Source organism: Rana temporaria, chromosome 2 (assembly GCF_905171775.1).
Source record: "Rana temporaria chromosome 2, aRanTem1.1, whole genome shotgun sequence".
Taxonomy (NCBI): Eukaryota; Metazoa; Chordata; class Amphibia; order Anura; family Ranidae; genus Rana; species Rana temporaria.
In genome coordinates, this window is record NC_053490.1 from 348,042,744 (window position 1) to 348,067,320 (window position 24,577).

Sequence of the window (24,577 nt, forward strand, 5' to 3'; positions counted from 1 at the left end):
CAAGAGTTTCAAGGAGTCAGAATCATGGATAATAGGTGTAAAAAGTATCTGAAGGCAATTATATTTTTATCCACTAGATGGGAGTGTTGCCTTACTAATCCATAAAGTGTATGTCAGGTATTGTGAGTTTGAACACTTTTCTCCTATAAGTATTAAACCAGTGTAACAACTTAAGGGGTGTAAAGCAATAACCAGGGTAAACAAACATTTTAACTTGTTTTAACTTGTTCAACTTATGCTGTGTTCCTGAACATCATCCTGAAGAATTTAACATGTGCATGAGACACTGCTATGATCAAGAACATTCACTATATGTGTGGTTAACATTCCACATCATGTGGATCAGGCGGTGACATGTTTCAGTAATTTGGAAGCTTTGTTTTGAGTATTTGAGCATATGAGCAGGTTTAACTCACATTGGTGTCATGGATCACTAGCTTTCAGAGTATTTGCAGCTTGATCACCGCCATGTCTCACCCAATCATGTATTACAGGTATTGGCAGTCAGATGATTAGGTAAGAGTATACGAACCAAGAATGTGTAACATAGAACATAGAATAAAAAAAAAAAAAGGAGTACAGTTTATCACACGTCTCTGACCACATTCAAATCCGCCACAATTAGAATTAGGCTTTGAGTATGGCCGGAGGCTGAGTTTGCATATTCAAGTCTTTCTATTAGGAGGACCATATATGTGTGGGTTGGAGTGGATACCCAACCTTGGAATCTGTATAGCATGTTCATTTAATGGATGTCTTTTTGTTATTTGATATGTGGGTGTAAGGAAGCGATACTCACAGGTGTCTAGATCTCTTATGACAAAAGTTGTCAACTCGGTGTGATGAAGGTCTGTCTATCTGGTTGGTTGATAGCAGGTCTGATATCTTTGGCAGACGTAAGTTCAAAATCTCCATGTTGAGGTTCTGTAATATCAGGCTGTGGCGGAAAGAATTAGGTGGTCGAAGGGACACGTGTGCTGCTCCATTATTGATTCGAACGTTCATCTTCTGCTCTTTAGGGATGGTTTAGGTGTCCATATGGTCCTGATGATCGGGTCGATCTCTGCGTCTGGGTGGGGAGTCTGCTCGTCTGTTGCGTTGAGGAGACGGCGATCTGGGGCGTCGTTCTCTTTGCCTCTGTGCTCTTGGAGTAAGATTGTTGGAGAGTGTGATCCAGGATTCATTCAGCATGAAGGAGTTGTACCATTCAGGGACTTCCGTTCTAGGGATGTTCATGGCTTCACAGAAAGCTCGGAGGTCATCAGGTGTTCGGAGTAGTGCCGTGTGTCCTCTTGAAGTAGCTGAGAGACAGAACGGAAATTTCCACCTGTATGGTATACCTCTTGATCGCAATTGTTCTGTGATCGGGCGGAGTGCTCTGCGTTGCTGTAAAGTGATGTTTGAGAGGTCTTGATAGAGTTTTATTTCTGTGCCGTTGAAGATGACTCTATTTTTCTCTCTGGCTTTTCTCAATATGGCCTCCTTGAGAGGGAAGTTTACCAGGCAACAGATTATGTCTCTAGGGGGATCATTTTCTCTCCCCCTGGGTCTTAGGGCTCTGTGGACTCTCTCAAACTCAATTGGAGAATCAGGAGGTCTTTCCAGAATATCATTAAATATGGTTTCTGCAGTTCTCTCCACAGGAATTTGGTCAGGCATTTCTGGGACTCCTCTAATTCTTATATTGTGTCTTCTTCCGCGGTTATCTAAATCTTCTAAATGGCGGTGTATTTCAATAATGTGGCCAAGATGCATGTCAGCATTTTTTTGTATCTGTTTAATGGCATCTGTCTGGCGGGCTGAGGCCTGTTCTATAGCTCCTGTCCTCACTGCTATGCCCTGGATGTCTGCTCTTATGTCCGTTATGGCTGCAGCAAAGGATGATTTAATATCCATGGCCATTGCCTGCAGATTAGCTTGCAGGTCTGCTAGGCTAAGGGATTGTGCCTGCTGTGGTAAGATTGGGGGTGTCAGGGCGTTCTGGGCGCCGATCGTGCCGTCCGCGGAGGTGCTGGAGCCGCCGAGCGGCATAGGGGCCTTACTCGAGGCCGCGGCTTTGAGGCCTATTATCTGCGCCGCCCGGAACATCTCCGGGATTACAGGGGAGGATTGCTGACCTGGCTCCATCGGGTCCACGGGTGTTCTGGCGGCCCGATCGCTTGCTTTTCGGCCGGTAAGCGTCTTCTTTTTGCCTGTGGCTGAAGTTAGTTGCCCACACGTGCTAGAGGAAAGGGATTAGGCGTCCATCACAGTCCGACGCTAGGCCACGCCCCCCCCCTGTGTTTAACTCCCAAACTGCAACTGTCATTTTCACAATAAACAATGCAATTTAAATGCATTTTTTGCTGTGAAAATGACAATTGTCCCAAAAATGTGTCAAAATTGTCCGAAGTGTCCGCCATAATGTCGCAGTCACGAAAAAAATCGCTGATCGCCGCCATTAGTAGTAAAAAAAAATAATAAATAAAAATGCAAAAAAACTATCCCCTATTTTGTAAACGCTATAAATTTTGCGCAAACCAACCGATAAACGATTATTGCGATTTTTTTTACCAAAAATAGGTAGAAGAATACGTATCGGCCTAAACTGAGGAAAAAAAATGTTTTATATATGTTTTTGGGGGATATTTATTACAGCAAAAAGTAAAAAATATTGCATTTTTTTCAAAATTGTCACTCTATTTTTGTTTATAGCGCAAAAAATAAAAACCGCAGAGGTGATCAAATACCACCAAAAGAAAGCTCTATTTGTGGGGAAAAAAAGACGCCAATTTTGTTTGGGAGCCACGTCGCACGACCGCGCAATTGTCTGTTAAAGCGACGCAGTCCCGAACTGTAAAAACCCCTTGGGTCTTTAGGCAGCATTTTGGTCCGGGGCTTAAGTGGTTAATCACTTATTAAGAAGTGGAAAATTAGGGGCTCTCTTGATACCAAGTCATGGTCAGGTAGACCAAGAAAGACTGCAGCCACAACTGGCCAAAGAATTGCTCAGGATACAAAGAAAAACCCACAGGTACCCACAGGAGAAATACAGGCTGCTCTCCAAAAAGACGGTGTGGTTGTTTTTAAGGAGTACAATTCAACAATGCTTCAACAAAAAAGAACTGCCAGAAGAAAGCCTTTCCTGCTCCAATGCCACAAAAAAGCCAATGAGGCATGTCAAGGTAGTGTTGGGCATATTGTAACCAGGCTTTTTGGTGGAACTTGTACAGTAAATGCTTTTTTCTGGCAACTTGACCATGCGGCTCTTTTTTGTATAAGTATCATCGTATTGTGCTCCTTAAAAACAACCACACCAGCTTTGTTGTGGCTGAAATCTTTCTTGACCTACCTGACCATGTCTTGGTATCAAGAGATCCCAAAATGTTCCACTTGTTATCAAGTGATTGAACAGTACTGACTGGCATATTCAAGGCTTTGGATATCTTTTTATATCCTTTTTGTAAAGGTTCATTACCTTGTTACGCAGGTCTTTTCACTGTTCTTTTCTACCTCCTCATGGCTCAGTGTCTAGCCTGATTGGTGCATCCATGTGAGAGCTAACAAACTCATTGACTATTTATACACAGACACTAATTGTGATTTAAAAAGCCCAAAATTTGGGAAATTAACCTTTTGGGTGCCATTTCAACTTGTGTGTCACCTTCTGTGTCTGTACCAAGGCCTAACATTCCAGGGTATGTAAACTTTTTATCAGGGCCATTTGGGTGATTTCTGTTATTAGGTTTTTTGGATACTTTTTTAAACCATATGTGATAATAAATGTCTTTGTGTGATTGCTATGCTTAAAGGGGTTGTAAAGGTAAAAAAAAAAAAAAATCCCTAAATAGCTTCCTTTACCTTAGTGCAGTCCTCCTTCACTTACCTCATCCTTAAATTTTGCTTTTAAATGTCCTTATTTAGTGTTCTTCTGTCTGTAACTACACACAGTAATGCAAGGCTTTCTCCCTGGTGTGGAGAAAGCCTCTTGAGGGGGGAGGGGGCGAACAGGAAGGTCACCTTTACAATATTAATGCCAGGGTATCAAACTTTTGAGCACAACTGTGTGTGTGTGTGTATATATATATATATATTGAAGGTGTGTGAATTGGGGCTGATCAGAGGCATGAAAGTGCAGGTTGTTAATTTATCACTATTACTCAAGTAGTTTACAGCATTTACTTTAAAAAATAAAAAATAAAATTGTGATTGAGTGTGTGAAGTTGGCAATTTTTTTTTACAATGCCAGCACTTCGAAAAAATTGCCTACCCTTGCTTCAGAATATACTTTCTACACAAAGGTCCGCCTTCTCTGCCTGTACTTCTAAGCTTAGTTTTAGTTAAAGTGGCTGTATAGGCTTAAGGTTTTTTTAACCTAATGCAGACAAAAACCTTACAACATCAGTCACCCCCAGCCCCCCCCCCCCCCCCAATACCTGAGTCCTGTATCAATCCAGCGCTGTGTGTGGCTTCACTTCTCTCGCTTCCTGCTGCTCTCACAGGCTTGGCTGAGACCAGCAGGGGCCAGTGGATCATGCTGCTGTCAGTCAAATCATTAGAGGAGGGAGCAGGGGATGGGGCTGAGCCATGCTGTGTGTGTCTGTAGACGCCAACAGTCCAGCTGGGGGGTCGAGCCCGAAGATGTGTCACCATAGAAAGCTGCTTCTCATGGTGGCACGCCAAGAAGAGAAGGAGCCAAGAGTGTTGGCTGGGGAATCCCAGAAGAGGAGGTTTGGGGCCACTCCGTGCAAACCATTGCATAGAGCAGGCAAGTAAAACATGTTTGGTGTTTTGTTTTAATGAGCATTTACAATCACTTTAGGGCTTGTTATCTGTTTCTGCCTTTTAGATGTTGTCATGTGGTATTCCAGAGCTATCTGATCTGCAGGATTTGAAGTATGTGTATGATGCCTTGCGCCCACAAGATTCTGAAGCTGATGCTACAACCTATTTCACTCGGTAATCAAAAAAACTATGTATAGAATCTCTTGACTAATCCCTTTTAATATATATGAGCAAGTGTTATAGAGTTCAATGTATAGCGTATTTACAGGTTCATGAATTCATAGAGATTAAACAGATGAACAAGTTGGTTCAATGTGCTCCAACTCCATCCAGGATTGGGCTAATTCTACCCTTGTCCTTCTACAGTGTTTCTTGTCAATCAATTTAAATTGAAGTGCTTTAACCACGGTGCTCTCACATTTTGAATGACAATAACTCAGTCATACAACACTGTACCCATATGAAATGTGTGTCCTTTTTTTCACACAAATAGAGCTTTCTTTTGGTGGTATTTAATCACCGTTGGGTTTTTTATTTTTTGCGCTATAAAAGAAAAAAGACTGAAAATTCTGTAAAAAAAAAAAATTTATAACAGAAGCGAAGAAAAATTATCAAATTAGTAATTATTAAAAATTCTCAAGTAAAGAATTTTAGTAATTCATACATTTTGGCCACAATTTATACTGCTAAATATCTTTGGTAAAAATAAGTACAAATTGGTGTATATTATTTGGTCTTTGTGAAAGTTATAGAGTCCACAAGCTATGGTGCCATTATCTGAAAATTGATCACACCTAAAGTACTATCTAATTTCTTGAGACCCTAATGTTAGGGTCTGGCATGTGCCAGAAAAGTACAAATACCCCCCCAAATGACCACTTTTTGGAAAGAAGACATTCCAAGGTATTTAGAAAGAGGCATGGTGAGTTTTTTGAAGTTGTCTTTTTTTCCCACAATTCTTTGCAAAATCTAGATTTTTTTATTTTTTTTTCACAAAATTATTATATTAGCAGGTTATTTCTCACACACAGCATATGCATACCACAAATTACACCCCAAAAGACATTCTGGTATTACTCCCAAGTATGGCGTTACCACATGTGCGAGACTTTTACACAGCCTGGCCACATACAGAGGCCCAACATGCAGGGAGCACCTTCAGGTGTTCTGGAGCACCCAGGCCAATTCTGACATTTCTCTCCTGCATGTAAAAATTATCATTTACTTTCTAGAAAATTGCATAGAACCCCAAAACATTATATATATTTTTTTTAGCAAAGACCATAGAGAATTCAATGGCGGTCGTTGCAACTTTTTATCTCGCACGGATTTTTTAACACGTTTTTTTGGGGAAAAAAATGGAAAATTGTATACTCACCTTTCCGTAATTTTCTTTTCCTGACGCATCTTCATGGCAGCACACACTGGGTTGTGACTCCGCCCCCACAACCTGACAGGATTGGTTAGCTATAAATCTGAAAGGGAGACACCCGACATCATTCTCCGTATATATCATCATTGAACAACAGGGTGGGCAGCTGTGTGCTGCCATGAAGATGCATCAGGAAAGGAAAATTACGGAAAGGTGGATGGATGTACAAGAAGTGGGAGGGGCCAATCGTGGAGGGGTGGGGTCTTGCGCCCCCACATCCTAAAACTTCACCAGCCGCCACTGCTAACAATAGACGGACTATAGACGCTTCTACAGCACCCCGATCTACTGTCTCAAGGTCCTACATCCCACCTCAATTTACAGTCTCTAAATTTGATGGCATGGCTATTGAAGCCAGGGTGTTAAAGGACTGTGACATCTCGGGACCAGTGGGATCTACCCTAGTAAAATGCTAGAAAAGCTGTCACTAGAAAGATATAGCATAAGGTCTGTGTGAAGGACTTTTTGCCTATATGCTTCAGTCTAATTCTCCCTGCTAATTTAATGCTGTGGGTTAGAGGTAACAGGTGTTTTCATGTGTCTCTCTCTGTAAAGACTGTTCATATGTTAAATAAGGCTAGCTTTTGAAAGGCCTTTAATTGTGTGATAACGCTGTCTAAAAACCTAGTGATGCTCAGAGGTGTTAATAGGTGTCAAACTGGATGCAGACGAAACGTCTGCCTAGGAAACTCAGTGTGTGAAGGTGGTTTGTTGTTATGCTGTTTAAGGAATGTGCAGTGATTAGACATGATAATTGTCGGTCGGTGCCGACCTGTCTAGAATGTTTTAGTAATTAGCCTTAGTGTGTGATTAGGGGGGGTGGAGATTTCATTGTTGCTTGAATGTCTTGGACTGTATAAAAAGCTGAGAAGAAAACCATTAAAGTCTGTCTTGTTCCAGCAGTAAGCTTGGCATGTGTAGCTTATTGGGCGATCCCAGGAATATCCCTCCTCGTGGAATATTGGGTGATTATCTTTATGGGGAGAAGGGAAGACTTTGACGGGGATATCATACCAATACCGTCACAATTGGTTGGCAGCAGCGGGATTTTCCCTTTTACTCTCCTTTACACCCGGATTCCAAGCAGACACTGCAAGAACTACTGGAAGTTCGTGGAAGGATTGCTAGCAACAAAACCAAGCGGGTCATCATAGCAGAATTAATGGAGATAGACCAGGAGGACAGGATTGCAGCAACGCCAGCAGTACAAGAGATGGAGACACCAGTGATTCAGGAAGAGGAATCGCCAGCCAACAAGCTAATGAGAGAGAAGCTAGCATGGTTCGGTCCGAACCCAACGGCGGATGTGGTGCTGAAAGTGATGGACCTGTTAGCGGAGGAGGCTAAACAAATAAGAGACGCAGAGCTACAGAAGGCTAAACAAATAAGAGATGCAGAACTACAGTTAAAACTGGCAGCAGTCCAACAAGCAGCCGCACATTCTCCAAACAGTGAGTACAGCACAGCAGACGCAAGGAATATTCCGTTTAGCGCTTTTAAAGCTTTTGATGAAAAGGACTGTGAGATTGATAACTACCTGGCAGATTTTGAGCGACAATGTAACCTGCACCGAATAGCTAGAAGAGAGTGGGTTGCAATATTGTCAGGCAAACTGTCAGGCAAAGCTTCTGATGCTTTCCGGACCGTGCCAGATCAGGATATCCATAGCTACGCCCGGGTTAAAGAAGTGCTCCTGGCTCGTTATGCAGTAACCCCAGAGTCCCACTGACAGAAGTTCAGGGACTCACGCAAAACCACGGAAGACTCTTACGTGGAATGGGCATGCCAGTTATCCCTGTCGGCCTCTAACTGGGTTAACAGCAGCCAGGCCACCACCGCAGAGGACATTTTGCAACTAATGCTCCTGGAGCAATTTTACAATCACATCCAGACGGATGTCAAAGATTGGGTGAGAGATCGCAGGCCCATGACTCTACCAGAGGCCGCGAAGTTGGTGGATGAATATGCGGATACTCGCAAGACAAACCAGGTCACACCACGGGTACAACCTCCATGACCAACGGCGTCCTCACACCCACCAGCCGCTAGATACCAACCTCCTAATCAGAGCGATGACATCTAGCCCTCGCTATCCACGCCAGGAGGACAACGAACAATGCTGCTTCCGGTGCAAACAGCTGGGTCACTTCAAGCAGAATTGCCCCCTGAATGACAACACCAGGTCAAATTGGTCTCAACCTGGGTACCGCCCACCAGCAGCAGCCCATTGTGTAGACTCGGCTTGGGATCCCCAGGAGCTGGGTCCGGAAGAACCATTGGACACCCTTTACGAAGTCCTCACGGTACAATCTGTTATTACGGACAACAGGGAACACCATTGTCAGCTGGTCATGGGCGACAGCCATGAGCCGGAGGGGCCCTGGAGGGAGCTGGGCAGAAAGAGGCACCGCCGGCTACCCCCCAAGAAGAAGAGGTCCTGGAAGCCGTATAACAAGCTGACCTGGGAGGAGAAGAAGCGACTGGAGGAGAGGGAGTCGCAGCGGGCGTCCCAGATGCGGGCCGAGATGTTCGCCAAGGGCCCACCGGTGGCCCCTTACACCACCACCCAGTTCCTGATGATGAAGGACCACGTGGAGAGCCTGCAGGACATGAGCAAGCAGGAGCTGATCCGTGAGTACATAGAGCTGGAGGAGTGCATAAGCCGCATGGAGGAGGAGAACAACCACCTGAGGTCACAGCAGGCTGACCCCCCCAGGCTCCATGAACTGGAGATGGAGCTGGAGAAGCTCCAAGAGGAGAACCGGCGGCTGCGGAGGGAGAAGAGGGTGGCTGACCCCATGGGGCACTGATCCCCCCCCCCGGACTCTGAGCACCAGTGCTACAGCATTTCAACAAATATAACTTTTTCTTTTTATGAATCTCCTGTGATTGTCACTTCAGAGCCATAACCTGCCCCCTCCCATAGCGGGACACCTAGATGGCGGCGCACAGACCCATTCGCCGTCTTCACACTGACTTCTGGTGACTCTGCAGATTGCACAAAGACTTGGGGACTGACCGGCGTGTGATCTGACCCGGTGGCACTCAAAAAGCTCACACCTTACCTTTATGGCCGGGCTTTCACTCTCATCACCGATCATAACCCCTTGGTGTGGCTTTCAGGGGACAACGCCCGTTTGCTACGCTGGAGCTTGGCCTTACAGCCCTATGACATTACGATTCATTATCGCCCAGGCAAGCAAAACGGGAATGCCGATGGATTGTCACGCCAAACGGAGTTAACCTCGGACTAAAAGCTCGGAACCCGTCAACCCTCCTGGACCAGGAAAGGTCCAACCGAGTTGCCGAAGCAGGGAGAAAAAGGGGGGCCATTGTGAAGGACTTTTTGCCTATATGCTTCAGTCTAATTCTCCCTGCTAATTTAATGCTGTGGGTTAGAGGTAACAGGTGTTTTCATGTGTCTCTCTCTGTAAAGACTGTTCATATGTTAAATAAGGCTAGCTTTTGAAAGGCCTTTAATTGTGTGATAACGCTGTCTAAAAACCTAGTGATGCTCAGAGGTGTTAATAGGTGTCAAACTGGATGCAGACGAAACGTCTGCCTAGGAAACTCAGTGTGTGAAGGTGGTTTGTTGTTATGCTGTTTAAGGAATGTGCAGTGATTAGACATGATAATTGTCGGTCGGTGCCGACCTGTCTAGAATGTTTTAGTAATTAGCCTTAGTGTGTGATTAGGGGGGGTGGAGATTTCATTGTTGCTTGAATGTCTTGGACTGTATAAAAAGCTGAGAAGAAAACCATTAAAGTCTGTCTTGTTCCAGCAGTAAGCTTGGCATGTGTGGCTTATTGGGCGATCCCAGGAATATCCCTCCTCGTGGAATATTGGGTGATTATCTTTATGGGGAGAAGGGAAGACTTTGACGGGGATATCATACCAATACCGTCACAGTCTGGAAGGCTTGTTTTGCTTGGTGTGAAGCCAAAAAATGGCATCCACGGAAATACGTGATTGGGAAAATTCTCTTTTTTTCTACAGTCAGCTGTAGAAATCAAATTGGCTTTGAGTACAATCAGAGGTCAAGTTTCGGCCCTATCGGTATTCTTCCTAAGGCCCTTAGCCTCCCATTCACTGATCCAAACCTTTATGCAGGGGGCAACTCGTTTGCTTCCCCCTATTAGGTCACCCATGTGTCCTTGAGACTTGAACTTGGTGCTGGACAGAAACAACCATCTGAACCCATTACGGAAATTCCACTAGACTTGCTTTCACGCAAGCTAGCCTTCCTGATTGCTATCACCTCGGCTAGAAGGGTGTCTGCGTTGACAGCCCTTTCATGCAGGGAACCGTACTTGATCCTTCCATCCTTTTTGCCAAAAGTGGTGTCGGCCTTTCATTTAAATTAGGACATTTTGCCGCCTTTTTTTCTCTTAGCCTCGTTCGGCGGAAGAAAAACAGCTGCATCCTTTGGACGTCGCCCGGGCAGTCAAGGTTGATTTGTCTAGATCTGCGGACATCCAAGGATCAGACTGAAACAAAAAGCTCCTCCCTTTTAGGGGAGTAGGAACCTACTGGGCTTTTTTCCATCAGGTATCTGTGGCTCAGATTTGTAAGGCTGCTACCTGGTCTTCAGTGCATACGTGTACAAAATGTTATCAAGTTGATGTTCGAGCAGTCGAGAATTTGGCTTTTGTACTGGGGGCTGCCGTATAAAAACTGATGGCTATTGTTTGGCAGGGTGTCTCCCTCCCCTCAAGGCTATTGCTCTGCGACATCCCAGCAGGTAATGAATATTAGCCTTACTGTGTCTCATGATGTATGAAAAAGAAAATAGGATTTTTTTGGGGATATACTAAAACATTTAATGTGAAAATGGCTTAATGTAGCTTAACAAGCAATAAAGTGCCTAAACCTCAATCAATTGCCCTGAAACTTTGCACATCCCAAGATCTCAACTACCCAAACCTATCCTATAAGTTTTGTGCTATTTGGTTTTCCACAAAGCAAACTAAGGACATTAAGCTTGTTTTTTTTTGGGAGCTTAATGTAGCTTAACGTACAAAAAAGACCTTAAATGTTAACTAATCTCCCCCAAACTTCACACAATAGAAGATCATATCCATGTCAACATATTCTAAAAATTTCAGCTCATTTGGGTTATCACACCAACATTTATTCACATTAAGCTATTTTTTACAATGCTAAAACAGAGCTTAACGTACCATAATGTACCTTAACCTCAATTAATTGTCTTGAAACTTTGCACATCCTAAGATCTTAACTACCCAAACCTATCCAAGAAGTTTTGTGCGATTTGGTGTCCCACAAGGCAAACTAGGGACATTAAGCTTGTTTTTTGGGGAGCTTAATGTGGCTTAACGAACGAAAAATATGTTAAATGTTAACCAATTTCCACCAAACTTCATTCAACATATTCTGAAAATGTCAGCATATTTGGTTAATCACATCAAAAGTTATTCACATTAAGCTATATTTTACAATACTAAAACATTTAATGTGAAATTGGCTCAAAACGAGCAATAAAGTGCCTTAACCTCAATCAATTGCCCTGAGGAGAAGGATTTTACAGGTAAGTATGACAAAAAAAGGGATATACTAAAACATTTAATGTGAAAATGGCTTAATGTAGCTTAACGAACAAAAAAGTCCCTAAACCTCAATCAACTTTGCACATCCCAAGATCTCGACCTTCCAAACCTATCCTATGTGTTTCGTGCGATTTGGTGCCCCACAAGGCAAACTAGGGACATTAAGCTTGTTTTTTTGGGAGCTTACTGTGACTTAACGTACGAAAAAGACCTTAAATGTTAACCATTTCTCCCCAAACTTCACACAGTAGAAAACACTATCCATACCAACATATTCTGAAAATTTCAGCTCATTTGATTAATCGCACCAAAAGTTATTCACATTAAGCTATATTTTACAATGCTAAAACATTTAGGGGCAGATCCACAAAGAGAGTACTGATTCGCCGGCGTACTTTCAAATTTCCTGCGTCGTATCTTTGTTTTGAATCCTCAAAACAAGATACGACGGCATCTGGGTTAGATCCGACAGGCGTACGTCTTCGTACGCCTTCGGATCTTAGATGCAATACTTCGGCGTCCGCTGGGTGGCGTTCCAGTCGTTTTCCGCGTCGAGTATGCAAATTAGCTATTTCCGACGATCCACGAACGTACGAGCGGCCGTCGCATTTTTTTACGTCGCATTTTTTCGGCGTATAGTTGAAGCTGCTATTTGGTGGCATACTCAATGTTAAGTATGGCCGTCGTTTGCGTAAGTCGTCCGTGAATCGGGCTGGACGTAATTTACGTCCACGTCAAAAAAATGACGTCCTTGCGATGTCATTTAGCGCAATGCACGGCGGGAATTTTTAGGGACGGCGCATGCGCAGTTCGTTTGGCGCGGGGACGCGCTTCATTTAAATGAAACACGCCCCCTACTCGCCGATTTGAATTACGCGCCGTTACGCCGCCAGAGATAGACTACGCCGTTGTAACTTATGGCGCAAATTCTTTCTGGATTAGAAGCAAACCAAAGTAAGTTACGGCGGCGTAGCGTATCTCAGATACGCTGCGCCGGGGCAGATCTTTGTGAATCTGCCCCTTAATGTGAAATTGGCTTAATGTAGCTTAATGTAGCTTAACAAGCAAAAAAGTGCCTAAACCTCAATCAATTGCCCTAAATCTTTGCACAGCCCAAGATCTCACCTACCCAAGAAGTTTCATGTGATTCGGTGTTCCACAAGGCAAATTAGCTACATTAAGCTCCTTTTTTTGAGGAGCTTAATTTAGCTTAACGTACAAAAAAGACCTTACATGTTAGCCAATTTCCCCCAAACTTCACACAATAGAAGAATCTATCCATGCCAACAAATTCTGAAAATTTCAGCTTATTCGGTAAATCACACCAAAAGTTATTCACATTAAGCTATATTTTGCTCTTCCCTGTCTCAGTCCCCAACAATTCAGGAGCAGCTGTCAAAATAAATAAAAAAAGAAGCAGGCTGGCAAAGATTATCAACAAACACTTCACAAAAAAGTTAAATTGAAACATTGTATCAATTGTAACATCTCTATAGGGATGAACTTGGATTTGCAGGTGAAGAGAGTTAAAGCAACCATGACAAGGCAAAAATAAATGTTCCTCTGTTGAACCCCTTATTATAACCCTTTAGTTTTTTCTTTTTTTTTTTAAATCAAAACGTTGTTTATTGAGCATAATATAAACGAGTTACAAAAAAGGGGTGTAAAACGGTGCAACATGCACCACAAGCAAGGATAAAATACAATGTCATTATCATCCGTATAGATACAACAGACACAGTAAAATAAAGGGCTAATAATCTGTGCAATTGCAAAACAACAATCGGGGATATAGCAAGCATACAGGTCGGGTTCCAGGGGTATGGAAAAGGAAGTCGTACGTGACTTTATTCATCTGGAGCAACACAAGTGGAGGCTTCTCCCAACCATCTATCCCAGACCTTATGGTATTTGTCGGGACAACCCCTGTGAACATAGAGAAGCTTTTTGTAGGGCAGAGGAGCATTAACAGCTCTGATCCATTGCTGAAGGGTAGGGGGGGGCCCCGCATCCACGTTTTCGCTATCTGAAGCCTGGCCAGGAATAACGTCTCTTGCAGAAAGACATTAAGATACTTCTCGGCCTCAGACAGCGAAAAGAGCCCAAGTAAACATTGACGGGGGCTTAGAGAGAGCGGGGAGCCCATGCGATCGTGGAGAAATTGGACCACCTGGGTCCAAAACCCTTGCACACAGGGACAGTCCCAGATGAGATGGTAAAAGGAGGCGTTGGGGAAATCACAGCCCGGGCAGTTGGGATTACTACCCGGCCTAAACTTCGAGATTCGGTATGGGGTGAGGTACGACTGGTGTAGGATGTAAAGTTGGGTGAGGCGGTCAGAGATTTTGGGGGAGACTAATCTACAATTAACAAGGACTTCGTCCCAGTCCTCCGCCGACACCGCCCCCAGATCGGATTCCCAACGGGACTTTGTCCGCTGGAGAGTGTCAGTCGCCGAAGGTACGAGGAGATATAAATAAAGTTGTGAAATCAGTTTCTTGGGGTCTGAACCCAGCACAATGTCAACTGGCAGCGGGATCTCAAGCACTGGGATATCAGTACCGAACTGAGTGGTAAGTGCGTGACGGAGTTGAAGATACCTAAAAAGCATATGGTTAGCTAGGGAGTGGGTGTCTTTAAGAGACTGAAAAGTCTTGACCGAGCCGTTGGCTACGACCTGTGTGAGGTAGATAATTCCGCTCCTAACCCAAAGACCATGGTCTGGGACCATGGCCAGCTCGGGCAAGAGAGGATTATCCCAGAGGGGTGTGTGAGAGTGCGGGGACGGAGCTTCGCCAGCCGACAGGGCAATGTGCCATATTTTACGGTGATGGAAGAGTATTTGACTCCTGTCACCCGTCCGCCGGAAGCCGCGGGGTACACAGAAGAGGATCTGAAAGGGGTGCGAGACCGGGCCAGGGGCCTTAGAGCAAACCATGGCCAGATAGCGCCCCCTGTCCGAGTGGTGAATATAGTAAAAGTGGGAAAGCTGGGATGCAACGTAGTAGAGGAACAGATCGGGGACCGAAGCGCCGCCATGACTGGAGGGGCACTTCAGTACCCGCCACGGCAACTTGTGCCTGGAGGAGCCCCATATAAACGAGTTGACAATGGATTCCATGGATTTAAAAATACGGGGGGGGATATACAGCGGGGCATGCCAAAAGGCGTAGAGCAGCTTAGGGAGGAGAATGATTTTAACTAGGCTTATGCGGCCCATAACTCTGAGGGGGAGGCGGGACCATGCTTGTGTTTTGGTTTTCAGGGTATGAAACAATGGCTCAATATTGAGGCGTATATAGTCTTGGGGGCACCTAGTGACAAGGACACCCAGATACTTAATGACGTCCGTTCGCACCAACGGGAGGGCCGCCTGCGCCGCAGTGGGAGGGCCGAGGTCCAGGGGAAGGATATGGGACTTTGACCAATTAATCTGCAAACCCGAGTATTCTCCGAACTGTGATATAACTTGGAGAGCTGTTTGAAGCGAAGGACCCGCATCCGATAAGTAGAGGAGCATATCGTCGGCGTAAAGGCTGAGAAGCTCATTAACCCGACCGCAACGCAACCCATTGATCCCGGGGTGACAGTGCAGGGCTATACTAAGGGGCTCCACAGCGAGGGCATAGAGCATAGGCGAAACAGGACAACCCTGACGAGTGCCGCGAGACAAGGGAAAAGGAGAGGAGGTTCTACCGTTGACTCTAATACGCGCTGTGGGGGCATGATAAAGAAGTTGAAGCCACTTCACAAAACGGGGACTGAACCCGAATCTGCCGAGGCACTCCCATAGGTACTTCCACTCGACCGAATCGAAGGCCTTGGCAGCGTCTAGGCTAACTACCACTCTGGTGCCCACCTCCGCATGCTGAGCCTGAAGATTCATGTGCAGCCTGCGAAGGTTAAAGGCAGTGTTTTTATTGGGCATGAACCCGGTCTGGTCAGGGTGTATCAAGCTTGTTATGATTTTATTGAGACGCAGGGCAAGGATTTTGGCTAGGATTTTCACATCCAGTTGGAGGAGTGAGATGGGACGGTAGGATTCGGGGAGCAAGGGGTCCTTGCCAGGCTTAGGGATCAAAGCAATGAAAGCTTCGCACATGGTGGGGGGGAGCGTGCCCGTGTCAAAGACATGATTGTAAAGCGCGCACAGACTAGGAACAAGAGTGTCCTGAAAGTGTTTGTAGAATTCGAGGGGAAGCCCGTCGGAGCCCGGAGTTTTAGAGGTGGGGAGGCTTGCCATGGCCGTCTCCACACATACAGCGGTGATGGGAGCTTCCAGCATAGATACCTGATCCGCAGATAACGTGGGGAAGGTGACATCCCGCAGAAAAGCAGTGAGCTCCTCCGCGGTATGTTGTGAAGTGGAGGTGTACAGCTTTGAGTAGAACGACCTAAATTCGTCTGCCACCTGGTCAGGGTCCGATAGTAGAGCCCCGCACGACGCACGGAGGGACAGAACCACATGGGGGCTTGTGTTCCAGGTGTGCCATATAAGCAAGGAGCCGACCGGCTCGCTCACCATGTTCGTACATACGCTGTTTACTGAAAAAAATACCCTGACACGCTTTTTCAAGATGCAGTTGGTCCGTTAGCCTAATCTGTAGTGGAAGTTGGGAAGCGGTATTATCCGACGGGTCGGTACGGAAGGCCTGCTCGAGGGACCCAAGCTGCTCCTCCGCCTGGCGGAGCAGCGACCTGGACGAGGCCTTGTGTCTATTAATGCGAGAGGATAGGATCATGCGCACGTGGAGCTTAAACGCCTCCCAAACAGAACCCGCCGCGGCAGAACCGTCATTTGTAGTAAAGAAGCGGTCCCATTCAGCCCCGACGGAGTCCAGGTCAGGGAGGACACTCAACCAGAATGGGTTAAGGCGCCAGGTCTGGGCCACAGGGGGCGACGGGAGCTTGAGTTTGACCCAATATGGGGAGTGATCGGAAAGTGACCTAGTGTCAAATCCTACGTCGGAGAGATGCGGGAGAAGGGAGGGGGTTACAAGGATAAGGTCTAGGCGGGACATTACTGCGCGGGAGGGGGTGAAACAGGAAAATCCTAGTTGAGTCGGGTGCCTATGTCGCCAGGTGTCGGTTAGGGCAAACTCAGTCAGAAACCTACCAAATCTAGTGATCCCCGGCGAGGGACCCACCGGGGCGCTTGGACCCAATCTGTCCAGGGACGGGGAAATGACCATATTAAAGTCACCTGCCCAAACGGCAGGCACTGATGGATGCAGAGCCATATAAGCTACCCCCCGCTGAAGGGCCTCAAATTGAAAAGGGGGAGGGATATAAAAGGCAAGGAGAAGTATCTCAAGGCCTCCAATGGTGGCATGCAAAAATAAGTAGCGGCCCTGGGGATCTGACTGTAACTCGTGGAGCTGGAACTGCTGTGATCTTGCCACCAGCACCGCCACCCCGCGGGAGTTAGAGGTGTGGGGGGCCTGATAAACCCACCCCACCCAGGCTTTTTTAAGGCACAGCTGTTTTTGCCCCACTAAATGCGTCTCTAACAAAATGGAAACATCTGCACGTTGGGATTTCAAATGGGAAAGGACTGCCGAACGTTTAACGCGGTCACCCAGACCGCGCACGTTCCAAGTTACTATCTTAAGGGATGCCATGGGTAGGTATGATGAGAACAGGGACAACAAGACCGCCCCCCCAAAAGCTGGGAGGTGGCCATCAGTTCGGGGCATACCAACGCCTCCACACAGTTACAGGGAGCACATAGGGAAATCACAGTATATCCGGTGGGAGTCACATGTCCCCCGGGGGTCCCAACAGAGACTGACCGGAGGAGGTGCGAGGTCCACCGGGCAATGGAGGGACCATCTAACATGAGCAAGAGCACAGAAAAACATTCAATAAAATTTGTGCAATACATTGACATTTGTAAGGGGAAAAGGAAAAAAAACAAAACATAAATAACAACTTCTTGGTCAGCATGAGAACCAAGTCCTGCAGGAACACTGGACTGGCATAGCAGGTTTAACACCCCACCACCCACCAAAAGCAATCTTTGCCATCTTCGCCCTGGGCACCAAATGGCCTTGTCCCAGCACTGTGTCTAATACAGATATTTTGCTTCCACTCCTGGGCATAGATAGCCGCAGTAGCCGCGGATATCTACGCCAGGTACGGCGCTTTCTCCGTCCCCCCGCTGTCTTCTGGGAGACACACAGGTCCCAGAAGACAGCAAGGACCAGTGGGATCGTGCACAGCTCCCGGTCCTGTCAGGGGGGGAAATGCTAATCCTCTGTTCATACAATGTATGAACAGAAGATCAGTGATTTCCCCTAGTGAGGCCACCCCCCCCCCACAGTAAGAACACACCCAGGGACATACTTAACCCCTTCCCCGCCCCCTAGTGTTAACCCCTTCACTGCCAGTGGCATTTTTATAGTAATCCAATGCATTTTTATAGCACTAATCGCTATAAAAATGCCAATGCTCCCAAAAATGTGTCAAAAGTGTCCGAAGTGTCCGCCATAATGTCGCAGTACCGAAAAAAATCGATGATCGCCGCCATTACTAGTAAAAAAAAATATTAATAAAAATGCCATAAAAATACCCCCTATTTTGTAAACGCTATAACTTTTGCGCAAACCAATCAATAAACGCTTATTGCGATTTTTTTTTAACGAAAAAATATGTAGAAGAATACGTATCGGCCTAAACTGAGGAAATTTTTTTTTTTTTATATATATATATTTTTGGGGGGTATTTATTACAACAAAAAGTAAAAAAATATTCATGTTTTTCAAAATTGTCGCTCTATTTTTGTTTATAGCGCAAAAACTAAAAACCGCAGAGGTGATCAAATACCACCAAAAGAAAGCTCTATTTGTGAGAAAAAAAAGGACGCCAATTTTGTTTGGGAGCCACGTCGCACGACTGCGCAATTGTCAGTTAAAGCAACGCAGTGCCGAATCTCAAAAAGTACTCTGGTCTTTGACCAGCAATATGGTCCGGGGGTTAAGTGGTTAAGAGCCATAGCAGGCGTGTGCCCACTGCACGGTGAGGGACCCAATGCGCATGGCCAGCAGGAGCGTTCGCCACCGCAACCAGCAATCGCAGGCATGAGAGCCAGGATGGGTATTTGTGTGTGTAAACACACAAATCTCTGTTCTGACAGGGGAGGAGAGACAGAATGTATATTCCTACTAAGGAGGAACAAAGATCTGGCTCACCTTCTGGTCATTCCCATCCCCTCACAGTTAGAAACACACTAAGGATACATTTAACCCCTTGTGTTAACCCCTTCCCTGCCAGTGAGATTTGCACAGTAATTAGTGCATTTTTATAGCACTGTTTGCTTTATAAATGTCAATGGTTCCAGAAAAGTGTCAAAAGTGTACAATCTGTCCGCCATAATGTTGCAGTCCCGGTAAAAATCGCAGCTCACTGATATTACTAGTAAAAAATAAATAAATAAAAATGCCATAAATCTATTCCCTATTTTGTAAATGCTATAACTTTTGCCCAAACCAAACAATATACACTTATTGCTATTTTTCTTTTTTTTTTTTTACCAAAAATATGTAGAAAAATACATATTGGCCTAAACTGATGAAGAAATTGTTTGTAAAACATTTTTGGGGGATATTTATTATAGCAAAAAGTTAAAAAATAAAAATAAAATTCTTTGTTTGTAGCGCAAAAAATAAAAACCGCAGCGATGAGCAAATACCAAGAAAGATCTATTTGTGGGAAAAAAGGACATCAATTTTGTTTGGGTACAACATCACACGACCATGCAGTTGGATATATCGACGCAGTCTAGTATCGCAAAAAATGGCCTGGCCAATAGGGGGGAAAATCCTTCTGGGGCTGAAGTGGTTAATCAATAGCTTTGAAACTTTGCACAACCAAAGTTTTAATCTTCCCAACCCTATCCTGAAATTTTTATGGATTTTGGTTTCCCACAAGGGTAATGATTGACATTTAGCTTAACCATTTCCATACCGGGCCTATTCTGGCACTTCTCTCCTTCATGTAAAAATCATAATTTTTTTGCTAGAAAATTTCTCAGAACCCCCAAACATTATATATATTTTTTTAGCAGACACCCTAGGGAATAAAGTGGCAGTCCTTGCAACTTTTTGCCTCGCACGGTATTTGCACAATAATTAAAAACTAACAAAACAGTATAGTTATCCCAATATTTTTTAGACCCCCCCCCCCTACAAAACAGACCTCCCCTACAAAACAGACCTCCCCCTACAAAAAAAAACCCTACAGTGCAGACCCTCCCCCCTACCATACAGCCCCCCTACAGTGCAGACCCCCCTACAACAGTGCAGACACCCCCCTTCAGACCCGTAATGCACCTCGCTCGGCTCAGATGATCAGCGCGCCGCATGCTGCACACACAGCACTTGTAGACTACACGGAGGAGGGGGAGGCGGCGCAGCTTCACTCTGCTCGGTTGTGTGACTGCGAGACAGTCACAGCCGAGACTTATCAAAGCTGCAGCACGGCCACCAGAGAAGGGGATCGTTGCGGCTGGGTCCCGGGTCTGCCGACGGGATGGGTATCACTTGGGTGCGGCTCGCACCCCCCCTGCAAAGCTAGGCGGCTTCAGCCTGCTGTGTGTTACCTAGGCTGCCGCTGCCTCCCTGTCACCACGCCATGCTGCCCGCTGTCTCTGCCAAGTCTTTAGTCACGGAGGGGGTGCCTGACACCCCCCTGGTGCGGCACACCCCCTCCGCCCCCGACTTAGTACGCCACTGCATTATGCTCTTTTTACACTAAGCCACATGTTTTAGGGTTGTAAAATGTGACTGACTTTTGGTGTGATTAACCAAATGAGCTGGAATTTCAGAATATGTTGGCATGGATAGAGCCTTCTATTGTGTGAAATTTGGGGGAAATTGGTTACCATTTAAGTACGTTAAGCTCCCCAAAAAAGAATCTTAATGTCGTTAGTTGCCTTGTGGAACACCAATCGCTTGAAACTTATGGGATAGGTTTGAGAACTTGAGATCTTAGGCTGTGCAAAGTTTTAAGGCAATTGATTGAGGTTAAGGCACTTTTTTGCTCATTAAGCTACATTAAGCCAATTTCACATTAAATGTTTTAGCATTGTAAAATATAGCTTAATGTGAATAACTTTTGGTGTGATTAACCAAATCAGCTGAAATTTTCAGAATATGTTGGTATGGATAGAGTCTTCTACTGTGTGACGTTTGGGAGAAAATGGTTAACATTTAAGGTCTTTTTCGTATGTTAAGCCACATTAAGCTCCCCAAAAAAACAAGCTTAATGTCCCTAGTTTGCCTTGTGGAACCACCAAATCGCTGGAAAGTTATTGGATATGTTTGGAAGGTCAAGATCTTGGGCTGTGCAAAGTTTCAGGGCAATTGATTGAGGTTAAGGCATTTTTTTGCTTGTTAAGCTACATTAAGCCAATTTCACATTAAATGTTTTAGCATCTTCTATTGTGTGAAGTTTGGGGGAAATTGGTTAACATTTAAGGTCGTTTTTGTATGTTAAGCTCCCAAAAAACAAGCTTAATGTCCCTAGTTTGCCTTGTGGAACACCAAATCGCACGAAACGCATAGTATAGGTTTGGCATGTTAAGATCTTAAGCTGTGCGAAGTTTCAGGGCAATTGATTGAGGTTAAGGCATTTTTTTGCTCGTTAAGCTACATTAAGCTACATTAAGCCAATTTCACATTAAATGTTTTAGCATTGTAAAATAAAGCTTAATGTGAATAACTTTTGGTGTGATTAAGCAAATGAGCTGATTTTCAGAATATGTTGGCATTAATAGAGCCTTCTACTGTGTGAAGTTTGGAGGAAATTGGTTAACATATAAGGTCTTTTTCGTACGTTAAGCCACATTAAGCTCCCCAAAAAACAAGCTTAACCGCTTAACGACCGCCGCATGTACATATACGTCGGCAAAATGGCACGGACAGGCAGAACGACGTGCCCGATCGGGACCCCCCCCCCCGGTACATGCGGCGGTCGGTAAGCCTCAGGGAGCGATCCGGGATGAGGGCTCGGCTATTCGTTTCTAGCCGCCCCCTCGCGATCGCTCCCGGAGCTGAAGAACGGGGAGAGCCGTATGTAAACACGGCTTCCCCGTGCTTCACTGTGGCGACTGCATCGATCGTGTCATCCCTTTTATAGGGAGACTCGATCGATGACGTCAGACCTACAGCCACACCCCCCTACAATTGTAAACACACACTAGGTGAAGCATAACTCCTTCAGCGCCCCCTGTGGTTAACTCCCAAACTGCAACTGTCATTTTCACAATAAACAATGCAATTTAAATGCATTTTTTGCTGTGAAAATGACAATGGTCCCAAAAATTTGTCAAAATTGTCCGAAGCGTCCGCCATAATATCGCAGTCACGAAAAAAATCGCTGATTGCCGCCATTAGTAGTAAAAAAAATAAAAATGCCATAAAACTATCCCCTATTTTGTAAACGCTATAAATTTTGTGCAAACCAATCGATAAACGCTTATTGCGATTTTTTTTTACCAAAAATAGGTAGAAGAATACGTATCGGCCTAAACTGAGGAAATTTTTTTTATATATGTTTTTGGGGGATATTTATTATAGCAAAAAGTAAAAAATATTGAATTTTTTTCAAAATTGTCGCTCTATTTTTGTTTATAGCGCAAAAAATAAAAACCGCAGAGGTGATCAAATACCACCAAAAGGGGGGCATGGCTTAGCAATGGCCGAGTGAAGACATGCTTTAGGGGAGCTCCTGGCCTGACTCAGCTTACATCGGCCGCCACTACACTTTCCCCACATGTGGACCCGGCATGACAACCCCTAGGGGATACAGGACAAGATCGGCATCCAAGAGAAACCATCCCCGGAGATCTCAGTTCAATATACGGACCTATTTCGGCAGCCCTGTGACCCTTTCACCTGGTGCCATTGTAGCCGCACCACGTGGATCCCACACGGAACCAGCCTTGAGCCCGATGGCTCTTCCGACAGCCTCGCAGGTACTGGACCCCCTTACAGGCACACCGTCGGCTTTCCAATCAGAGATGGCAGACCCTACCCTGAGCCAGACCCGACTGGATGCAGACCTCCGCAGCATACTCCAGGCTCTCCCCACGTGCTCCGATATAGAGGCCCTGATTTTGCGTATCGAGGAGGCACGCAGCAGGGACATCGTACAGGCCTGCAAATCTCATTCTGCGGAGGCCCGGAAGATGCAGCTACACCTGGAGGAAATGGAGGACCGTAGCCGTTGAAATAACTTGCGGCTGTGGGGCATCCCCGAAGCCACGGGTCAGGAGGATCTAGCAGTGACGGTTGCGGCGATTTTTCACAAGCTCCTGGAGACCCCCGGCCTCGCTGGAGATTGACCGGGTCCACCGTACGTTAGACCCCAGGCCTGCAGACCCTGCCAGGCCTCGTGATGTCCTATGCCGCCTGCACCGTTACGCGCAGAAGGAGGCGATCCTGAGGAGGGCGTGGGACCTGGGCTCCAGAAACGGGCAATGCTTAAGCCGGTGCTGGAGCTGGCGAGGAGACGCGGCTGCACATACCGCTGGGGGTACCCGCTGGCAGTCACCTTCCGAACAGACCGAACCGCCTTCACCCTGAGAACGCCGTAGGACCTACCTGAGCTCTTTGCCATCCTGGATACAGAACCCATCCCGGTGCCGAACTGGTTGCGGCAAATTCCCAAATCGACGGGCCGTCCGGGCCCTGCTGCCGGCCGTCACAGCCAACCTGCCCATACCCAGAGATCTCGAGGCCGCATGAGAGCCCAACAAACCGCGGATGCACGTGAGTCGTGAGGGATACCCAGCACTCCTACCCTGCTGTTTTGACCAGGCTGACTGTCCGCACTTTCTGTTTCCGGATCCCCGGCCGGTATGTCTGTGGCCTTGTGCCGCCCCCCCCAGTGTATGCTGAATTTTAGTGTTAGCTAAAATTGTTGAGCAGCAGCGGCTGCTGCTCAACAATATGAGGCACCTGAGCGCGGATGTTGTTCTCCTGCAGGAGACGCATTTCAGAGATAATGCCTTCCCAATCCTGAAAAATAGGTTCTACCCGACGGTGTACCACTCCGCATACTCGGAAGCCAAATCTAGGGGAGTCTCGATTTTGATCTCAGCAAAAATTCCGTGGACCCTATCCGCAATCCGTACGGATCCGAAGGGCAGATTCCTTTTCCTTAGAGGCCAGATCGGCGGTGCGAAGGTCACTATCGCCACCCTCTACGCCCCTAATAGCCAACAAGACACTTTCATCAAAAACCAACTGGCCGCCCTCCGGAATTTTTCTGAGGGTCAGCTCATCATAGGGGGAATCAAACAAGGAAATGACCTAGGGGCAAGTCATGGACTTTAAGGGCACTGTAGTCTGGTAAGGATAATAGTCAAGAAAAAAAGGGGATTTTTCTAAAAAAATATTTTTTTTTTTGAAAATTTCTGTTTATTAAAGATTTTTGTATAGGACATACAAACAGAACAAACCACACCTTGACAAGGTACCAAGGTGAACAGTCGGTCAACATGACCGGGAACATGCAAAATACTGTGCCATCGCAGATGGCATACTGTGCACAACAAAATACAGTAACAATACCCCCCCCCACCCCCCCCCTCCCTCTACTCAGCTCCCGTCCCCCACCGGCCTCAGACCAAGTTCAAGTCATTAATCATATTTCCCTCCGTCACGGCATGCCGCAGACCAAGTCACCAACCCATCTGATGTACATTTCTCTTCAGCTCACAGACCAATTATTTACCAGAATTATGCATCCTACCCCACCGTGTGTTCTGATTCATACCATGCCCTCCACACCTTCTCGAATTTCCCTACAC

The 24,577-nt window shown here is 45.9% G+C and overlaps 1 protein-coding gene across 1 annotated transcript in view; it reads left to right on the top strand.

The window, feature by feature from the left end:
- Positions 1-24,577, top strand: part of PIK3C2B (phosphatidylinositol-4-phosphate 3-kinase catalytic subunit type 2 beta) — a 1,746,470-nt gene that overhangs the window by 1,381,351 nt on the left and 340,542 nt on the right. Inside the window, 1 exon segment of the mRNA XM_040339537.1 lies at positions 4,829-4,938. Coding sequence (XP_040195471.1) covers positions 4,829-4,938 — 110 coding nt within the window.